The sequence below is a fragment of the Mytilus edulis genome, chromosome 5 (genome assembly GCF_963676685.1).
Source record: "Mytilus edulis chromosome 5, xbMytEdul2.2, whole genome shotgun sequence".
Taxonomy (NCBI): domain Eukaryota; kingdom Metazoa; phylum Mollusca; class Bivalvia; order Mytilida; family Mytilidae; genus Mytilus; species Mytilus edulis.
In genome coordinates this window covers 95180057-95201131 of record NC_092348.1, presented here as the reverse complement: position 1 = coordinate 95201131, position 21075 = coordinate 95180057, and the positions used below count along the sequence as shown (strand labels likewise).

The following is a 21075-nucleotide window of genomic DNA, read 5'->3' as shown; positions in this document are numbered from 1 at the left end:
AAGGGGGATAGGACCTTTATCGGGACTCCGGGATCGGGTGTTTTTAAGCTCGGGATTTCGGGATTGACCCTTTCGGGATCCGGGAATTCTTTTTTTTTTAATTTCGGGACTTCGGGATTTAGATTTTTTTAAATTGGGACCTCGGGAAAACGTGTTTTTAAGCCCGGGATTTCGGGATCAGGACCCCTCCTACCCCCCTCTTTAATGGTTGAGCTAGAGGTCTATAAAAACTCAACTTCAACGGTTGAATATTTTATCTATGTTTTCACATTTTTTCTGTCATTGTTTTGAAAAAAATGGATGCCCAACAGCTTTATCATGATAAATGATATAAGATTAGAAAATAACCTTAAATCAAATTAAATATTTAGCAGAAATATTAATGGAAATGTCCAAATCTTTTGGTTGCCTTTCCTATATAAACTCATGATATAAATCCTACTAAATCTCCACCTCATCTATTAATCTTTTGGAAAGCAAATTATTTAAAACAGCGTGTTACAGTTGGTTATATTTTCAGAAATCAGCGTCTGAAAATGATTGTCGCAAGCGTAACGGTGGTTGAGTAATTTGTTTGTGTACATCCATCTTCTTTCTATATTGTGCATCGAAAGAAGAAGGACAACAAGGATATCCTTCTCACTAAATCCGCACCTCTACCATGTCTACACACTGGACGTGTTTACACTATATAACTCTGGAACTTTCGAATTTAATGATTTTAGAAAGATACTTTGTAGAATGTGAATCATTGGTGAATCGAGGACTTCAAGTCTTCCCAAATTTCCTAACTTTGGAATCTGTGATTATTACATATTCTCGAAACCCTTTATTTACATATTTGAGATAGGTCTTCTTTCGTAACATTCTTTTTGTATTATCTCCGTCTTTATGTATAAAAAAGAAGATGTGGTATGATTGCCGATGAGACAACTCTCCACAAGATACCAAAATGACACAAATTAACAACTATAGGTCACCACCGTACGACCTTCAACAATGAAAAAAGCCCATACCGCATAGTCAGCTATAATAGGCTATTTGTAAATTCAGATTTATGTACTATATATAAAAAAAAAAACAACAAAAAAACAAAAACAAAAAAAACACTCATAATTTTTCCTTTTGAATCATGACAGGTTTATGTCCATATTCAGTTAAAAGATAATGAAATGAAATAAATGAACCATAGCGACAATTTTTTTGTTAATGTAAAAAGTTCTTGTGATGATATTTCCGACAAAGACCACGAATCTTCAAGAACATGCATGACAGGTACAAGCTCATAAGCAATACAGCATATAGTTTCTGGTATTTATATATAGAAGTTAGTAAACCTAAGTATGCATATATACTAAGCTAAGTCATGTGTGCACGTCCGAGTTTAGTATGACGTCCATTATCACTGAACTAGTATATATGTATTTGTTTAAGGGCCAGCTGATGGACTCCTCTTGGTGTGGGAGTTACTCGCTGCATTGAAGACCCGTTTAATGGCCTTCGGCTGTTGTCTGACTGCTCTATGGTCGGGTTGTTTTCCCTTTGACACATTCCCCATTTCCATTCTCAATTTTATTTACGTTTCTTTTTTTTTAATATTTATTATGAACACATAACATATAATCGACAAAAATATTTCACTCGGTGAATGTTGATGAAAAATTTTGGCAGCTAATTTTTTTTTTTTTAGTTTTGGTGACGAAGTTTACCTTGAAAAACATTTTTTTCTATATATAAATTCTCTGTGGCCTTGTATGTGTTAACTAAACTTTATCATAAATGTTGTTCAATTATTTATGTGAGAATCAATTTACACTTCCTATTAACTCTCACGTATGAATCACAGTTTTCCATCGCACTTTGCTGTGCGGTTGTCAAAGTTCTATCAAAATGCCACGGCACATTGCGAAATATGGGAAGAGAATAATTCAACAGCAGAATATTTCTCAAGATTATAATAAGATAAAGAATTTTCTTTTAAAAGACAAAAAGGTAAAACACAAAAATACTATTCAATCGTAAAGTCCCTAATCAAATGGCCGAAAATCAAATGACAAAACACATCAAACGAATGGACAACAACTGTCATATTCCTGACTTGATACAGGCATTTTCAAAATGTAGAAAATGGTGGATAGAACCTGGTTTTAAAAAAGTGCATGTACACATATTCAATAGTAAAACTTAACCATTCAAATTTATGAAAAATATTCATTTTTTTTTAAATTTGAAGTAGTATGTGACTTTGACAAAGATTAGTACACGTGCTAATAACATACCACTATTAAGTTACGAATGCATGGAGTTTCCAAAGAAATTCCGCGATTTTTTACTTATCATCTAATTATGTTCATCTTAACATAAAAAACACATTTGCAAAGTTTTAAATTTATATTCCTTCTAATAACGGAGAAAATCAAGTATTTGTAACTTTTTTGGTTGAATTCTCGAGTGGGTCGTGACGTATTAGCCCGATTTATTGAATTCTGGGAAAAAATAAAATCTGTTTAACTCTTATAGCTTATCGACAATATACGTAATTAAAAGCGCACAGCTGACGAATGGTCGTAGTTATTAACCACAATATAATAATGAACGAAAATGAATATGCATATACCGTTTTGTATTCATTGAATTAAACTCCTATAAAATTATATGTCTCTGTCTCTAGTAAATGTTTTTTAATAAATTTAATTAATTATTGTTGAGATTTTATTCATAAAATATTTATTGAACATTTTTACTATTTACTTGTCTATTTACCGTTATTGTTTTGATAACCATTTCAATGCAACTAATGTGTGAGCAGAGTGTGTATATTATTTTGTAAAGGTCACTATTTCTCGGCTTGAGGTCAATTCGTTTACCTTGTAGCTGTTTAGCCGCAGGTGTGAGTTCAAGCGTACACAGGTATAAATGTTGTTATTTGGAAAGGATATACAGAAAGGATTAGAAAGAGTAGGATGTCACGATGTTAATACACTAAGATTTAATACACGATGAGAATAAAGATTCAATAATTAAATTGTGTAAATTAATTGAAAATAAAATTCAGATTCGTAAATCCGAAAATGTATAAAAATAAAAGGAAACAATTTTTGATTACTTTCTTAGCGGCAATTGTCGTAAAGATTCAAATATGAAGTAAAAAATAGTAGTTTTAATCTTTATTAAAAACTAAATGCAATATTACCCAATTTGATATACCATTGTACATCTGTTTGATATCATTGACTTTACCGGAATTTCTTAACTTGTATTCAAATCTGGCTGTGTTTAAATGCTAATAAAACTATTGCAATTTTAAAGTTTTTAATTGACAAAAAAATACAACATACATGATTTTTTTTTTAGTTTCTTTTTAACATTTTATTCTTACATAATTAAATTCATTTGACAATCATTTACACGAATTTTTTGTGAAAAAATACCAATTATCTAAGCTAAGTCATTATTTTTTTTTAAGGATTTTTGAGGATTTTTTTTTAATTCTATGATAATAGTTGTGCAATGTTGAAAATGATAGCCGTCATTGATCCAAATAAGTAATACAGTAGTTGTAATAAAAGTTATATTTTAGTCATGCATAACTGATATTGACGAATTTAGAAGGTTGATAGGTTGATAAGTAAACGGACAAAAAGTCACAGGACATAAAGTCACAAATTTGATAGGACAAAAAGTCACAAATAATTTATTGACCATTATTTTAATATATAAGAATAAATCTTGAAATATTTACGTTTCAATACATATATTCATATTAAAGTTTAGGAAATGTGTCAGTATACTTGAAAAATGAAGATTTATTCAATTTTAATCATGCATAAGATGTTTTTCTTGGCACCATGAAGCCACTTTGACATTTTGTTTTTTTAACAATTATTTGATAATCTTTGATATTTTTTTGATATATTTTGTTTAAAAAGTTGGTTTATATACAATAGTTTAAGAAAAATACAAAAATATTTTTGTAGAAATAAGCGTTTTTTATTCAAAGAAAATAATAAGAAAAAATGAATTTTGACTTTTTGTCCTGTGACTTTTTGTCCGTGACTTTTTGTCCGTGACTTTTTGTCTGTGACTTTTTGTCCTGTGACTTTCTGTCCTACATTCATTTAGAATAGTTCGTCCATACATCGTTGGTCTTGAAACAATCATTATTAAAGTTAAAATATACATAATATATATTATACTATATGCACAACTATTATCATAGAATTAACATGTAAGTTTCCTGACGTATAAGAGCCATTGAGGATGAGCTCCAGAGAAAGCAGACTAGTAGCGTTTCGTTCGTTTGTTTGTTGGGAAAGGAGAGGAAATGCAACCGCTTGTACAGATAAACAACAGAATTACCATACAAGCATTTATAGTCAACACAATCAGAAACAGTTCCCATCGTTAGACGGGGAATATGAAGGCTTTCAAGAATGAACAAGTGACATGTCTAACTCGAACAGTTAGAAAACGGACTATCGACATCGACCGCTTGTTCTTAATATTTGAAATTGTATGCATATATACGTATACGTTTATGATAGTGATGAGTTCTTGTGTCTGACAAAAACTAAATTCCTTCATGGTTATATCTTGCCATACGTTTATATTGGTTTGTAAGGTGATTACTCAAAATCGTTATTTGAAAATCCTGTTTGTGAGATGTATATTCATTTCAATACAGAAATTTCGTCTATATATTTCACAAGTGTATAACACGGAGAAGCTCTGAAGGTCCATTACTCCCATTTTGTTTGGGTGTGAACCATCGATGTTGACAGCAATATCAAAGAATAAGATGATGATGGTAGAAAGAACTATGGGCGTCATGTGGCAAATATTACATGCATATCGGACAATGAGTTGTCAATCTGTATGAAAAGATTTCCAATACAACCATATTATTGAGAAGGAATGTTTACATGCTATAGTCTCGTACTAGTATTACAGGGTTCTTGTGGCGTTCACCTTAGACACACATCTTTTTAACGATGTTTAAAAAAAAGACAGAACCAATTTAATGTCATATTTCCCTGTTTTTTTTAAATATAACTAAAAGTCTTTCATCTGACAAGAATACCCCTATTTAGCGGACAAGTAATTTATTCTTTTTTCTGTTATTGAATACCAAGAAAGAAAAAAATCCCGAAATTAATTTGAAACTTTGATACTCAAAAGTTTCCCAGCAAAATATTCACATCCCTTCGGGATAATTAGTGTTCGTCCAGTGGCATATATAACAATTGTGATGACGAATTCCTTCCTTTGTTCGAGAACAATCTTATTGAAATATAAATCTGTGATTTTACTATGTCCACAACTTCAATGAACCAAAGCAAAAGTTATACATCGACCTGTATTTAAATCAAATTGGTTCTCTTCTTCTTCTGGTAATATTAGTTACATAGTGTGCTAGTGACCTAATACGGTATATATGGGGTCAGTAAATTCCATATGGGGTGAGAGCGAAGCTCGAATCCCCATATGGAATTTACTGACCCCATATATACCGTATTACGTCACTAGCACACTATGTAACGAATTTATCTTACCGACTATCTTAACGTGTGATGTTAAGACTAGTGATTCTCAAAATGAGCAAGTCTTCAATACTGTTAGCGCTAAGAAAATACTTCCATTTATCCTACAAAAACAGATGCCAACAATAACGACTTGTAAGGTTTAAATGTGTTTTATGAATTTGTTTCAATCTTAATCATCAATTTCTTCGTCTGTTGGAACTTTTAAGAATTTTTCTCAGTACCGTTTTGTTTTTACAAAGGGACATAACACCATTACTAACCGTGTATGAAATAAGCCCCGCCCCCTTCTTACCTAATAAGGAATATAAAGGGACGTAACTCCACTACTAACCGTGTATGAGATAAGCCCCGCCTCCCTACTAACCTAATATCAAATATACACGGTTTGCACGCGGACGCTTTTAACCAATCATATTCCTGGAAATGTATAGGAGGTAAGATAAACAATAGTCTATCGACATTCGATGATTACATACTGTTGGCATACGTGGACTAGTCTATTTACAACACTTTTACCCCTATTTATTCAAAATATATGTTTTTTTCTTATGTTCAATGTAAACATGTATATATTTAAAATTGCGCTATAGTTCCGTAACTTTCTATCCAGTCGTATAAACGAATCGTCGGCAAGTTCGTACATTTTTTTAAATCAATATTTCTGGTATGTTCCAATCTGTCCTTCACTTTTGACAATGAGCATATATTACATTTTCCCAAATTCACCCTTGGAAAAAATATTTAAATAGATTTTAATTTCATCAAATCTTATTTTTTGGGTATTATTTATATTTTTATGAATAAAATTATTTACACCAGAAATGTTATTTATAAACAAGCGTTTTGGTAATGACAAGTAAGACAGAGTTGTATATTATACATCTGATAGTTCAAAATGGAAAGTTAAATGTTATCAGCCGTGTACACTGATCAATACCTGCAGAAGTGAAACGATGCGTGAACTTGCAAGCCCGACAGGAAATCGCTTGAATACTTGGACGTGTCACCTCACACCCCTCACAATACCTTTGGAAGTAATACCTTTAGCCATGCTGGTGATCAGAAGAGGGAAGATCAAAATTTATTTGAAAACAGTTTATTACTTTAAGAATTATGAACAAATTAGATTTTCGAAAACAATTTTCACGGAACACTTATTTATGATTTCAACTTTGACTTTTCACCTAATTCCAATAACAAGTTTAAAAACAACAGACCATGGTTAGTTAGTCGGATAAAACAACCGTACGATTGACAAGATATCGACACGCAATTACGACTACATCGGTTACTGTAGTTTTGTTTCTTTGTGGTTTATAGACATATCGTTTCATTAATCGGGAAAGAAGGACAAAATGGCGGAACGCAGAGAATTAATACTCTAAATTTAAAATCGATGGTGATCGCTCATCTAGCGGAATAAAACTTTAATATCTATGAATTTCAGTATTTTTATACAGAATGAACATAATATCAATTTTTGATTTTTTTGCGAAGTTTCCCTTTAAGACGAGCCTTGATCACTAGCTGATCAATAACTCACATCCCATTTGAAATTGTGATTTTATTAATACATTCCTGGCTTCTATTTACTTTTTATAAGGATTTACACTTTTCTTGCTCACTTGTATTTCATAAAGAAGAATTTGAACTCATATACTAGTATCATTGTTATATGAGTCCCCTCTTTCATCGTTGTTATGACTTTCTGTAAACTGTGAAGTTGAGACGCAAAGACCAAGAGCTTGTCATTCCGATGTTCCCGTTGGTTGTTGTCTGTCATATTTGTTTGTTTCGTTTATTATTTTAAGCAGACACCAATTAACATGATTAAACCGTTGATTTTCTCGTTTGAATTGTTGAATACATTTTGTCATACCATGGCTTTTTATACAGTTCGTTATACGTTGTGGATTTTGTTCATTGTTGAAGGCAGTACGATGACTTATATTCTTCTTTACATCTTGGTCCTTTCGATTGATTGATTGTTGGTTGCTTTACGCCGCATTAGCACAACAAGGCTATATAGCGGCGATGGTCCTTTCGAAATTTGTTGGATATTCATTCGCCTCATTTGGCAATCATACCGTATATCCTTATTTTCATATGTTTATTCCTTAAAGAGTTTTCGGAATGAAAGTTGATTTCAATTGCCAAAATGGTAGATCTTTTAAAAAGCAAACACCAGCCCAATTGGAATGGTGAACTTTAAACTTAAATGGTCATCAACATATCATGGTCATCAATATATCAATTAATTATATAGTATCACAGTCATATTATTTTTAGATATACACATATAAGGGGAAATATAGCAAATCGATTTACACCTGGTTACTATGACAATAACTACAAGTAACATATATTGATTCCAAAGACACCTGTAATTGTTTTTGATGTAACATGGCTAGAAAAGGCTTAGGTAAGATTAAGTAATGTCTTACATATTTGATGTCAAATTGATGTATTCCTATAAATAACTTATTTGTGTTTTGTTTTTCATTTGTATTTTGATGTATTATTTTCAAATTTTCGTATGAAGGTTCCCCACAGAAATTTAAACAGAAGTAGCAATACATTTCTTAGCAAAAAATAAAATCTTTGGACTCATTTGTATGCAAGAGCCAGATATTCAATTTTTCATTTTTAGCAATTTCACATTCATGTCAGATATCCAATGTTTTACTGTAGCAAAACTTATATAAATGCTGTGAAACATCTGAGTATTTCTAGCGATAACGGCTTATTGTGTTAAAATAAAAATAAAAACCACAAACAGTTATGTATTATGGTGTGTGTTCCTATAAATGAGAAGAAGAATCTTTCGAAAATGACAAATTACGACACAGCAAGTAAGATATTTAATAGTACTTGCATTTTCAAAATTTTTGGAACCGTACATCACAGAAGAGAAATTAATTATGAAAATGTGGAGCTGGTGCTGTATTATTGGTATCTTTGATGTGCAATGAAACCTGTTTAAACCGAACATCTTCGGAGCCAAAGATTTTATTCGGTTTTGGCAGATGTTCGGTTTAATCAGGTTAACATATCATAAAGTTTGATATGACTGGACTTAAGAACATATTTGGTTTATACAGGTTTTCGGTGTATGCAATGGTTTGGACAAGTGTCACTGTACTTATAATCAACGCAATATCATAGATATTCTAACAACAAACAACAAACATTTTTTTGTTGGCTTTCGAACTTTTTTCATCAGAGCGTCACTGGTTAGTCTTGTGTGGACGAAACGCGCATCTGGCGTATTTAATTTTAAACCTGGCGCCTTTTGTTAGCTATTATTCGCGTGTTTCTCTGTCCTATATGTTCTACCATTTATTTGTATATGTTTTGTAGTTGTTATGGCTTTCAAACTTTTTACTTCTGAGCATAGTTTTGTGTGGACGTAGATCGCGTCTGGTGATAAAAATATTTTTTAACCTGCTACCTTTGGATGGCTATTATTCATTTGTTTCTCTGTCCTATATTTTCTCCCATTTATCTGTTTATTTTTGTAACCCTGTCGTGTTATGTTGTAATTTTAATGTTATAATTAACACTGCCATTAAAGCGGGAGGTTTGGCATGCCACAAAACCAGGTTCAACCCACCATTTTTTCATAAAATGCCCTGTACCAAGTGGTCGACCGTACCAAGTCAGGAAAATGGCCATTGTTACATTATAGTTCGTTTTTCTGTGTGTTACGTTTCGGTGTTGTGTCTCTGCGTGTTACGTTTCGGTGTTGTGTCTCTGTTGTGTCGTAGTTCTCTTATATTTGATATGTTTCCCTCAGTTTTAGTTTGTAACCCGGATTTGTTTTTTACTCTATCGATTTATGAATTTTGAACAGCGGTATACTACTGTTGCCTTTATTGTAGTCCTATCATGTAATGTTGTCATTTTAATGTTATATTTAACATTGCCATTAAAACGGGAGGTTTGGCATGCCACAAAACCAGGTTCAACCCACATTTTTTTTTTATTATTAAAATGTCCTGTACCAAGTCAGTAAAATGGCCATTGTTATATAATTGTTCGTTTCTCTGTGTGTTACATTTTAATGTTGCGTTTCTGTTGTGTCGTAGTTCTCCTCTTATATTTGATGTGGTTCCATCAGTTTTTAGTTTGTAACCCGGATTAATTTTTTTCTCAATCGATTTGTGAATTTGGAACAGCGGTATACTCCTGTTGCCTTTATTTGCCTTCATTTAACTGATGTTTGAATAGTTATAAGATTTTAGTCAACATTATGTTTTAATATTCATTAAAAAAATCAAAATGCAACAATATTGAAAACTTTAACATTATCAAATATGGTACCATTTGATTTAAGGTTCGATGCAATACAAAAAAGGGTTTCAATTATCGTCGCAGTATCGACAAGATTAAATTGGCGAATCACATTATGAGCCTGGTACCTTTGATAACTATATACATCACTGGGTCGATACCACTGCTGGTGGACGTTTCGTCCCCGAGGGTATAACCAGCCCAGAAGTCTGCACTTCGGTGTTGACATGCATATCAATTATATGGTCATTTTTGTAAACTACTGTTTGCAAAAGTATGAATTTTTCGATATACTAAGGATTTTCCTACCCCAGCATTGATTACATTAGCCGTATTTGGCACAACCTTTTGGAAATCGGGTCCTCAATGCTCTTCAATTTTATCCTTGTTTGCCTTTCTAACTATTTTGATCTGAGCGTCACTGACGAGTCTTATGTAGACGAAACGCGAATCTGGCGTATCAAATTATATGCCTGGTACTTTTGATAACTATAAACGAGTTTAAAGGTAGCATTGAACAACCGGGAAAAGTATGTCCTAAATGTTGTTATTCCAGTTTTATATTTCATGGTTTTATCTTTCAGTTGTCCTAGTTATACTGGTATGTCCAGCAATGGTCAGTTGTTTCATGCTATGCGGGAATGATGAGGTGACTATATTTTTTTTAATATCGTTTATGAAATGGGTATTTGTTTGTTTTTGTTGTTGGGACTTGGTTTTTGTTTAATTTTGGGAATTGGGAGGGGTATTTTTATTTGCCTGTAGCCAATGTTTGATTTTGTATGTTTCTTTTAACACCAAAAACATTCCATGATTTACGTAACGCTTATTGTAGAAGTAATGCTTGTCTTGTTTTAAGTTTATATGTTCTTCTATTATTTGGAGAAACTATTAAAACTATTAACCAGGACTGTAATTTATTAATATATAACAGATTAAAATATTCATCGGTTTTCAAACATTAAGTTTCTTAATTATGGACTCAAAAGTACCAGATGAAAGTAAATTGAGACACAACACAAAAGAAATAATTTCATTTTTTCTTCTTCAAATACTGAACACATATTTCCATATCAACGATACCTATTAAATATATTTCTCTTTTTTTCTCGAACAGATATTTTGTATAAGTACTGGGCAGTGCATAAAACAGAATTCAGATTGTCTCATACAAAACGAGGAAATAATTGGTGGTTGCCAACGGGATGAAGTATTTTGCCTGGAAACTGGCAAGTGCGTCAAAGTTGAAAGATCGTGTTCTGATGGCAAGAAAATTCACCAGTGTGCTGACGACGAACAATTCTGTCTATTTTCTGGTGAATGCGTAAAAAGGGACGTTAATTGTTTCCCAGCGACATCAGATATATGTCCATTTGGTACCACAAAATGTCTACAAACTGGTGAGTGTAATGTAATAGAGCATACATTTTGTGATCAAGACAAAAGTTCCAAGAGTATTATGTGTTTAGATCATGAAGTATTTTGTTTGCAGAAAGGTCAATGTGTATCTAATACGGATATTTCTTGCGAAAACGATAAAGATGCAGATGAAAACCAAATATGCCCAGAAGGTACAACAAGATGTCTTCAATCGGGTGAGTGTATTGCTATGAACAGCAACTGCAACAATGATCAGTCACCTTCGACTCTCATGTGCAATGATAAAGAAGTGCTTTGTCTCAACTCTGGACAGTGCAGATCAAAAGAAGACGCATGTGAAACAAACAATGTGGGGACGTCATGTCCAGAGGGCACTGTATATTGTCTCCTTTCTGGAATGTGTATTCATTTACACAAAAATTGTAACGATCACAGTAAACAGTGTTCGGAGAACGAAATATTCTGTCTTGAAATGGGTTATTGTATAGAGAAGGACGCACTTTGCGACTCTCATCCTAGTGAGAGCAATGACAAGTTTTTCTATCAATGCAAAACTAACGAAATTTTCTGTATTCATTCAGGCCATTGTGTACCAAAAGATATGACCTGTGACTTTCAGCCTGGCGAGGAAACTAATCACCATTGTATTGAGGGCGAATTATTTTGTCTACAGAGAGGTGTATGTGTAACAACGGAAAAGACATGTGAGCACAATTCTGGCACAACCACAAGCGATCAATGTAACGAAGGCGAATTACTTTGCCTAAATGAAGGAAAATGTGTATCAAAAGAAAATGTCTGTGACTCTCAGTCTATAGGTGATCATTCAAGCCATCAGTGTAAAGAAGATGAAATGTTTTGTTTACAAAGGGAACAGTGTGTTCCTAAGCTACCAGAATGTAATCAAGAATTGGATGATGACCAAGTCGCAATATGTCCTATTGGAAAAATCAAATGTTTACAATCTGGTAAATGCGTTAGCCTTTGTCATGATGATTTAATCGATTCGTCGAACGCAGGACCGTGTCCTTATGATCATGTCAAATGTTTGTTAACAGGAGAGTGCGTTAAGCTTACGGAACAGCCTAGTATCTGTGAGGATATAAATACGAGTACCAGGAGTTGTCCACATGACCAAATAATGTGCCTTGAAACTGGAAAATGTGTTCCGACTCCCGAAATATGTGATACCAATGCAAATAGCATCGTGTCGAATAAATGTCATGACGGCGACATTATGTGTTTACAAAGTGGAAAATGTGTTTCAGCAACAAGTGGATGTAAAGATGCAATAGAAGATGAAAAAACGTCAACATCAGAACACAGCAGACTTTCAACAACGGAAAGCTCAGACTTTACAGCTACAGGAGATACACAACCAACAAATTATGAGGTGTCTGTTACACAAGAAAACAACTCTTCAATGAGTGGATGGAACGCAACACATTCTGAAATAACATCTTTGGAGACAACAACTTGGACAATGGCAACCACTGATTCAGTTCTTCCAATTACTGATGTGTATCATAAACTGCTACCAGAGCCTTTGTTCCTATACGAGGATTACCTCTTTATAGTTAATGATACTCTAGGAGAATATGGCATTGAGTCTGAAATGAAAATCAACTGTTCAGACAATGTGAAATTACAAAATTCTACAGGTATGTTCAAAACGTAACTTCCCAACTCAAATGGCAACGCTTCTAAAAATTAAAAAAATGTTTTGTCGTTTTCTCTAAATTTGAATATATCAGCAAAAACAAAAAATAAAAATGAATAAATAAAAAAAATCGCTCAGTGTTAGGAAAAGATATGACATAAGGTATGTTTAAACCGAAAATATCGTTTTTCTGTACCATAAAGCTTTTTTACATCGTTGTATTGTGCATATATAAATCAATTACTACGGATAACCATTATTTTGAAGGTGCTTCATTGATAACCGCAGGTACGCCAGTTACCACTCAAAGCTACGTAATACTGACTTTGATATCAGGAGGAGACGGCTTGTGTAGGATACATTCACAAGGTATTGAAGATGTTATTTGATTGCCAATAAGACACCACTCAACCAGAGACCAAACGGCATATAAGAGAACAACTATAGATCAACGTACGGATTTTTTTTAATTTCTGTGTCTTTTGGTCTCTTGATGTAGGTTGTCTCATTGGCAATCATACCACATCTTCTTTTTTATACAGGTATTCAATAGTGATCAAATCCCACACCGTATAGTATATAAGCTATGAAAGGCAGCGAAATGACAAATATAAATAAATAGTCCTGTCAATCTAGCATAAATTTGACCCTAACCTGAAAGTAATTGCAACAGAAGATTTTAAAGTTTTAATCTTTAGCATTATACTCCAAATATACACAGAAAAAAGTCCCATAAAATCTTATTTGAGGAAGACTAAAAAGATCACCATTTAAAATTCCTATGGAGATTCGCATTGAAAAGGGAGAAAACCCTTGCAAAAAAGGCAGAAATATCAATAAAAATTGATACAAAATTATAGCTTTACCGCTTCTATTCATCAGAATGTATTGATTCTTGATTTTTTAGCGGTCTTTAGGGTATAACAAACAACTCCAAAGGTGTTTTCATATCTTTTATCGAGCTATAATCTAGATTTCGTAATTCATTAGTTGACCATTTATCGATTTTTTCAATATGTCAAGGTAAAGAATCTCAAATTTAATAAAAAAAAATAATTTAGCATGTATTATTCTTTTTGTGGTTTAAAGTTTCTTTAGACATGTTAGATGCTGAAAAATATAATATACAGATATAAACAATACCAAATTTTCACATTATTTTTTCAAAATGGTCACAAAGCAATTTCTTTAATGAAAACTGCACAAAAAAAAACCCAACTACTTATAACACTTCGGTTTTGTACATTTCATGAGCAGAATATTATATAATTTAGTCAAATATCAACTTATAACCCCATCAAAGTATAATACTTTACATAAATTTCAAGAAAATCAACCAAAAACTGACAAAAAAGACTCTTTTTTGCGGAGTTATCTCCCCTTCCAATGTTAATTTCATAGATTTTTTTCTGTGTATATTAAGGGCATAATGCTATAGATTAGAACTCAAACATTTTATGTTGCAATTAGTTTGAGGTTGAATCTTAGTTTAACTAGACTAAAATTCAAACGAGTACATCTATACTATTAAACGAGAAGACCTCATTTTTGGTGTCGCTTCTCTTCTTTCCATAATAAATTAATCAACACACCTCTGTGTCCTATAGGTACAGTGCATAGTCGCATTTGTCATGCATTCATATGATTATTCAGATTGAGTTATTTTGGGAGAAAAACGAGAAAAAAGGCATCCGGATGTTGTCCCGTCATTGGACGAAATTTTAAGTCAGATTAGACTTCCGGTTTGCGTTTTTCTGTATACTTTGAACATACATATACTACGAATAAAGTGTATTTTCGGAATTTTATCTGTCATTTTCAAGTTAACTATGCACGGCGGTCAGATAGTTTATTAAATAGAGAGGGTGTGTATACTATATCAATGACCGCCATGGATCGATTAGTAAACTTAGAATTGAAAGTAAATACACCCTATTTATATAGTAATGAATGTTCATAATATACAGATAAGCGCTAAAATTATTCATGTGAACTTTTGATACCTTTTCTGAAATTCTCCAGTCAATAAATCTTTTACAAAATTCATTGATTACAAAAAAAAAAGAAGATGTGGTATGATTGCCATGTTGAGACAACTCTCCACAAGAGACCAAAATGACACAGAAATTAACAACTACATGTATAGGTCACCGTACGGCCTTCAACAAAGACCAAAGCCCATACCGCATACTCAGCTTCAAAAGCCCCCGAAATGACAATGTTAAACAATGCAAACGAGAAAACTAGCGGCCTTATTTATGTACAAAAAATGAACGAGAAACAAATATGTAACACATGAACAAACGACAACCACTGAATTACAGGCTCCTTACTTAAATGTTCGTAATATACTAAATGTATGTTCATATTAAAATTGATAGAAAAGCAAAAATTAGGAACTTTAGAAATAAAAGAGAAGGGATAAAAAAACATTTTCCTGTCCCCAATAACCTATGACTTATGATACTTTTGCTGAAATTCTCCAGTCATTCAGTATTTTGCAAAATTCTTCCAACAAAACTTCACATACTTTAAACTACGCTCTGAATGCCCGCGATTTCGCGGGTGTGTTCTAGTATCTTTTAAAAATAATGAAGTGTTTTGGGCGTTTATCGGTCACACATAGTTTACTTAAGTGGCACTAAAACAGACATAAAAAGTTAGCATATTCAAAGACTCGGTTTTTTTTTGTAATTTCATACCTACATTTTTAGCTGCTTTTCCCATCACTTTGCGTCCGGCGTCCGGCGTCCGTCGTCGTCCTGCGTCGTCCTGCGTCGTTAACTTTTACAAAAATCCTCTCCTCTGAAACTACTAGGCCAAATTTAACCAAACTTTGCCACACTCATCATTGGGGTATCTAGTTTAAAAAATGTGTGGCCTGACCCGGCCAACCAACCAAGATGGCCGCCATGGCTAAAAATAGAACATAGGGGTAAAATGCAGTTTTTGGCTTATAACTCAAAAACCAAAGCATTTAGAGCAAATCTGACTGGGTAAAATTGTTTATCATGTCAAGATCTATCTGCCCTGAAATTTTCAGATGAATCGGACAACCCGTTGTTGGGTTGCTGCCCCTAAATTGGTAATTTTAAGGAAATTTTACTGTTTTTGGTTATTATCTTGAATATTATAATAGATAGAGATAAACTGTAAACAGCAATAATGTTCATCAAAGTAAGATCTACAAATAAGTCAAATGACCAAAATGGTCAGTTTACCCCTTAAGGAGGTATTGTCCTTTATAGTCATTTTTTAACAATTTTCATAAATTTTTGTAAATTTTTATGCCCCACCTACGATAGTAGAGGGGCATTATGTTTTCTGGTCTGTGCGTCCATTCGTCCGTCTGTCTGTCTGTCTGTCTGTCTGTCTGTCTGTCTGTCTGTCTGTTCGTCCGTCTGTCCCGCTTCAGGTTAAAGTTTTTGGTCAAGGTAGTTTTTGATGAAGTTGAAGTCCAATCAACTTGAAACTTAGTTCACATGTTCCTTATTATATGATCTTTCTAATTTTAAAGCCAAATTAAACTTTTGACCCCAATTTCTTGGTTCACTGAACATAGAAAATGACAGTGCATGTTTCAGGTTAAAGTTTTTGGTCAAGGTAGTTTTTGATGAAGTTGAAGTCCAATCAACTTGAAACTTAGTACACATGTTCTCTATGATATTATCTTTCTTATTTTAATGCCTAATTATATTTTTTATCCAATTTCATGGTCCATTGAACATGGAAAATAATAGTGCGAGTGGGGCATCCGTGTACTTTGGACACATTCTTGTTAGAATATATTTTCCACTGTAATTACTGGGCCAATTTCATTATAGATAGAGATAATTGTAGCAACAAGAATGTACAGTAAAGTAAGATCTACAAACACATCACGATCACCAAAAACACAATTTCGTCATGAATTTATCTGTGTCCATTGTTTAATATGCACCAAGGTGAGCGACACAGGCTCTTGAGAGCCTCTAGTTAGAATATTTCAAAGCTTCAACGGCTTTTATGTTCTAAATTATATATAATCAATTGATCCCATTACCCTCAAATCAATGAGGAAAACATGACACAACAAAAAAAATCCGAAAATCTAAAATTAAATATGAAGGTAAAAAGGTGACATTCAAATGTACACAAAAATATCACAAGAACAAGCATATACAAAGAAATATGTTAGTGAACACTATAAGCATCTTCCACTTTGCAGGCATCACTTATCGTTAAAACCACTATTGTTACACATGTTTTAACTGACTGAAAATACTTTTAAATATAGTTTTGGTTTTTTTAAAATAACAATGAATCATTCGTTTGAGTCTCTTCTTTATATTTACAGACAAACCGAGATCAGTTTACTTTATGTATATAAAAATGATCGAGGAACCATATAAAGCAGACGTTGAGTTTGCTATGACGGAAGCGGAGATAGAAGAGGACACACATTTTCTTTATTTCACAGATTGGAAAATGTGGTACAATATCACTATTAACGGTATACTTATATTATAAAAACACACTTCGTAAGAAATATATAACATTTAATTTGCTGTTTTCTTAAAACATGCTGCTTTACTGCATTACAATCGGTTATGTCATGCATGCAATAACCAAGTATATTTTGATCTAAAACTGTGCATCAAATTTATTCGTTCATACTGTGTTAATTTACGTTTTTTGATTGAGTTAAGCCTTCCAATTGATATTTTATCGTGTGGTTTTCTATGTTGTGATGTTATGCTATTGTTTCAGAAAAAGGGAGAAGGTTTGGTACCATTAAAACGTTTAATTCCGCTGCAAATGTTTGCACCTGTCCTAAGTCAGAAATCTGATGTACAGTAGTTGTCGATGATTAAAAATTATGTAATTTATACGTGTTTCGCGTTTCTCGTTTTTTATATAGATTAGGCCGTTGGTTTTCCCGTTTGAATGGTCTTACACTTGTAATTTTAGGGCCTTAATTATAGCTTTATGTTCGGTGTGAGCCAAGGCTCCGTGTTGAAGGCCGTACATTGACCTATAATGGTTTACTTTCATAAATTGTTATTTGGATGGAGAGTTGTCTCATTGGCACTCACACCACATCTTCCTATATCTATATATAATATATGACTGATTATTGGTTTTTGTTATATGGAGATAATGGCAGTTTTGAACAAATAAGAAGTGAATGCATTGTTGGCGTAAAATTTGGTTCTTTTGTCATTTTCAATATAAATTTTAGCAGAACGGAATTAATAACGTTCACTATCACAAACATGATCGGAGAGATTGTAAAATAAAACCTGTTATCAAATCTCAACAAGTACAACAATTTGTGAATTGACATTACAGTTGAACATAATGAAAGAAAATAAGCTGAAGTTAACATCTATCATGTATAATGTTTATTTGAAACACGATCCTCTCGATTAAAAAAATACGTCACTAATAAACATATTATTTCCTTGGCAGACGATGCTGTAGACATCTCAACGTTTGCACTGACAAATGAATCACGAAAAGAGTTCGTTGATACATATAAGGGAAAACTTTTTCAACATCACATCTTGCATGGTATCAACAGTCATCTTAAGCTTCAACAAGTGCCTTTGAATGAATACGGCGTTCCTGTCGCAATCTTGGAAGTTCATGATGGGTCTAAATGGACTCCACACGTAATGAAATATACGAATGTGGATATAGTAAAACACAATTATAGAATAAAATTTACAGAGTCATGCAATTGCCAGTTTAATGTAGAATTGTTACACCCAGGAGCTAAATCTAACAATGATCTGATGGTTATCAAGGTATGGTAAAAGTTAAGTTTTATTATTTGATTTAATCAACTTTTTTAAAACTAAATGGATAGTTTTTATTATACAACTTATGTACATATACTTTTTTCTGAGGAAAATTCTTTAATTTGTCCACATTTAGAAGAAGGTTACTTATTTTTAATTGCTTGCTGGTAGGAAGCAATTCGCGGACATATTTTCCGTATGCATAGTGACCTAAGCGTGACCCTCCTCGTAACAATCCGGTGATAGAAATACGCATGAATCTGTCATTAAAATAAACAATTACCGGATTGTATATGTTAAACACGTGCTAAATACCCATGTTTTTTGTTGATTATTTACTTCAAGGTGACAATCGGTAAACTTCGGCTTCAAAACACGACATTTAATGAGTAGCCGTATTTGTTAAATCATAACAAACAGATAGAAAAAAAATTGACGATTTTACGATATATTTGCGTAAAAATGATAAAATCGTACACAGAGGACTAAGTTTATGATATATACATGCATTGGTTCAAGAATTGGATGAACATTATTTTTCACCAGTCACTCGTTTCTTATGACTTTAAGAAGTGATATTAAGTGCTTCAGATGGGGTTAATATATCCTGATTCGAATTCGAAATATGTTCGTATTCACACATTGACAAAGATGAGTTGGAGTCATAAGTATGCACATTCAAGAATAGAATGGTCCGAACTTAAATGAAAAATCTCCTGAACATCAACAACTTATATTTATGCAAATCACGTAAAACAGGTCCATTACTTAAACACATGATTTATTTTCATACGTAACAGGTCATGGCTGTAAACGACGCCCCAGTACTTACAGATAGAGCAATATTGAGATACAATGAATTAGTCGAGACTTATCTTTTATACCCGTATGTACACGAAGATACAGACTTTAGGATTTCAGATATAGTTCCACAATTCTATTCCGATGAAGATGAGCATAGTATTATAGGTGCTGCTGTTATAGGACAGATATCCGACAAAATAGGTTAGATATTTATGAGATAATGTTTTTAAACCAAAAGACGTAACGTGAAAGTCAGGATTAATTGATTGTAACATGTGAACGTCCTCTTTGAAATATTTTATGTATAATCAGAAGAAGTGCAAGGCTAATCGATAAAGAAAGCACAATGGCAAAGAAAAGGATAATTCAGTCTCGCTTGAGACCTTAAAAAATATGTAGGACGTCAAATACATTTAACCTCAAAATAATCAGAACCAAACAAAACAAATTCAGAAGATTCAGATTTTCTAAAGTTTACGTGGGGGTGTATCAACAATTGAGTTAAACACTGAAGAGTTCGGTTCTAGTCAAAATGGTGTTACAATAGAATTTCGATTTTTATTTTTGCAGGAAAATGGATGTTTTCGCACAACAGCTCATGGACTTCATTTCCATATATAGACAAATCAGATTTACTCGGCAGATCAAACATAAATGTTCATCTTCTTGGTCCGGATGATATTATAAGATTTGTCCCTAATAACAGGTAATGCTAGTAGACAGGATTCTGGTAAAACAGTTGACCATATAATAAAAAACAATCAACATATCCTGCTTGTTGATAAAAAGTAAAATCACAAAAATAATGAACTCTGAGGAAAATTCAAAAAGGAAAGTCCCTAATCAAATGGCAAAATCAGAAACACTTACACATCAAACGAATGGATAACAACTGTCATAATTGTTTTCCTAAAATAATCAATCAATTGTAAATGAAATAATAAATAAAGTGATATCGTAATGGTTTGAAAGAAATTGCCGTGATAAAATAGTTCAAATAGTAAAAAACTAAAATTTGTCATTTATAAACAAACAAAAAAATGGCAAAAAATATAAAAGGAACATTAAAACTCATTAGTCGAAAATAAACTGACAACGTCATAAAAAAAAAAAACCCTAAAAATATAGTATACAAAACACAACATTGAAAACCTAAGACCAAGCAAAACAAACCTCATCAAAACCCGGGAATGAAAGTATGTGCTCCGAAAGATTGAGCATATCGTGCACAACGTATAGCACCCGTTGAGCAATAAGAAATATATTTGAACTGAATCAGTTTGTTTTATAGTTTTTATTTCCATCTTTATCAATACTTTCTTTTGGAATTTTTGTATGTTGTAGTTCATATCTTTGGACCAGACACGAGGCAATAGCGTATACCAGAATTTACCTTCTTGGCTGGGACATGAGTAATTCAAATAACGAAACACAATTAACAGATATTGTGGACATTCATAAGTGTCATGGTATCCATAATAAGGTAATCTTCAATCAAACCGAAAGTACACAGAAATTCACATTTTACCTTCATATGGTTTTTTTGAAAAACATCTGTATCTTCAACGTACTATAAGTTTTGTGGATTATTTCTTTAATTATCTCAAAAATA

General features: G+C 32.7%; 1 protein-coding gene across 1 annotated transcript in view; it reads left to right on the top strand.

The window, feature by feature from the left end:
* Positions 1-7946: 7946 nt before the first annotated feature.
* The window catches only part of LOC139525323 (uncharacterized), a 16790-nt gene continuing 3661 nt past the window's right edge, over positions 7947-21075 (top strand). Inside the window, exons 1-9 of the mRNA XM_071320527.1 lie at positions 7947-7965; positions 10421-10452; positions 10954-12877; positions 13144-13245; positions 17213-17368; positions 18328-18665; positions 19460-19664; positions 20034-20169; positions 20808-20946. Coding sequence (XP_071176628.1) covers positions 7947-7965; positions 10421-10452; positions 10954-12877; positions 13144-13245; positions 17213-17368; positions 18328-18665; positions 19460-19664; positions 20034-20169; positions 20808-20946 — 3051 coding nt within the window. The remainder of the gene's footprint in view (positions 7966-10420; positions 10453-10953; positions 12878-13143; positions 13246-17212; positions 17369-18327; positions 18666-19459; positions 19665-20033; positions 20170-20807; positions 20947-21075) is intronic.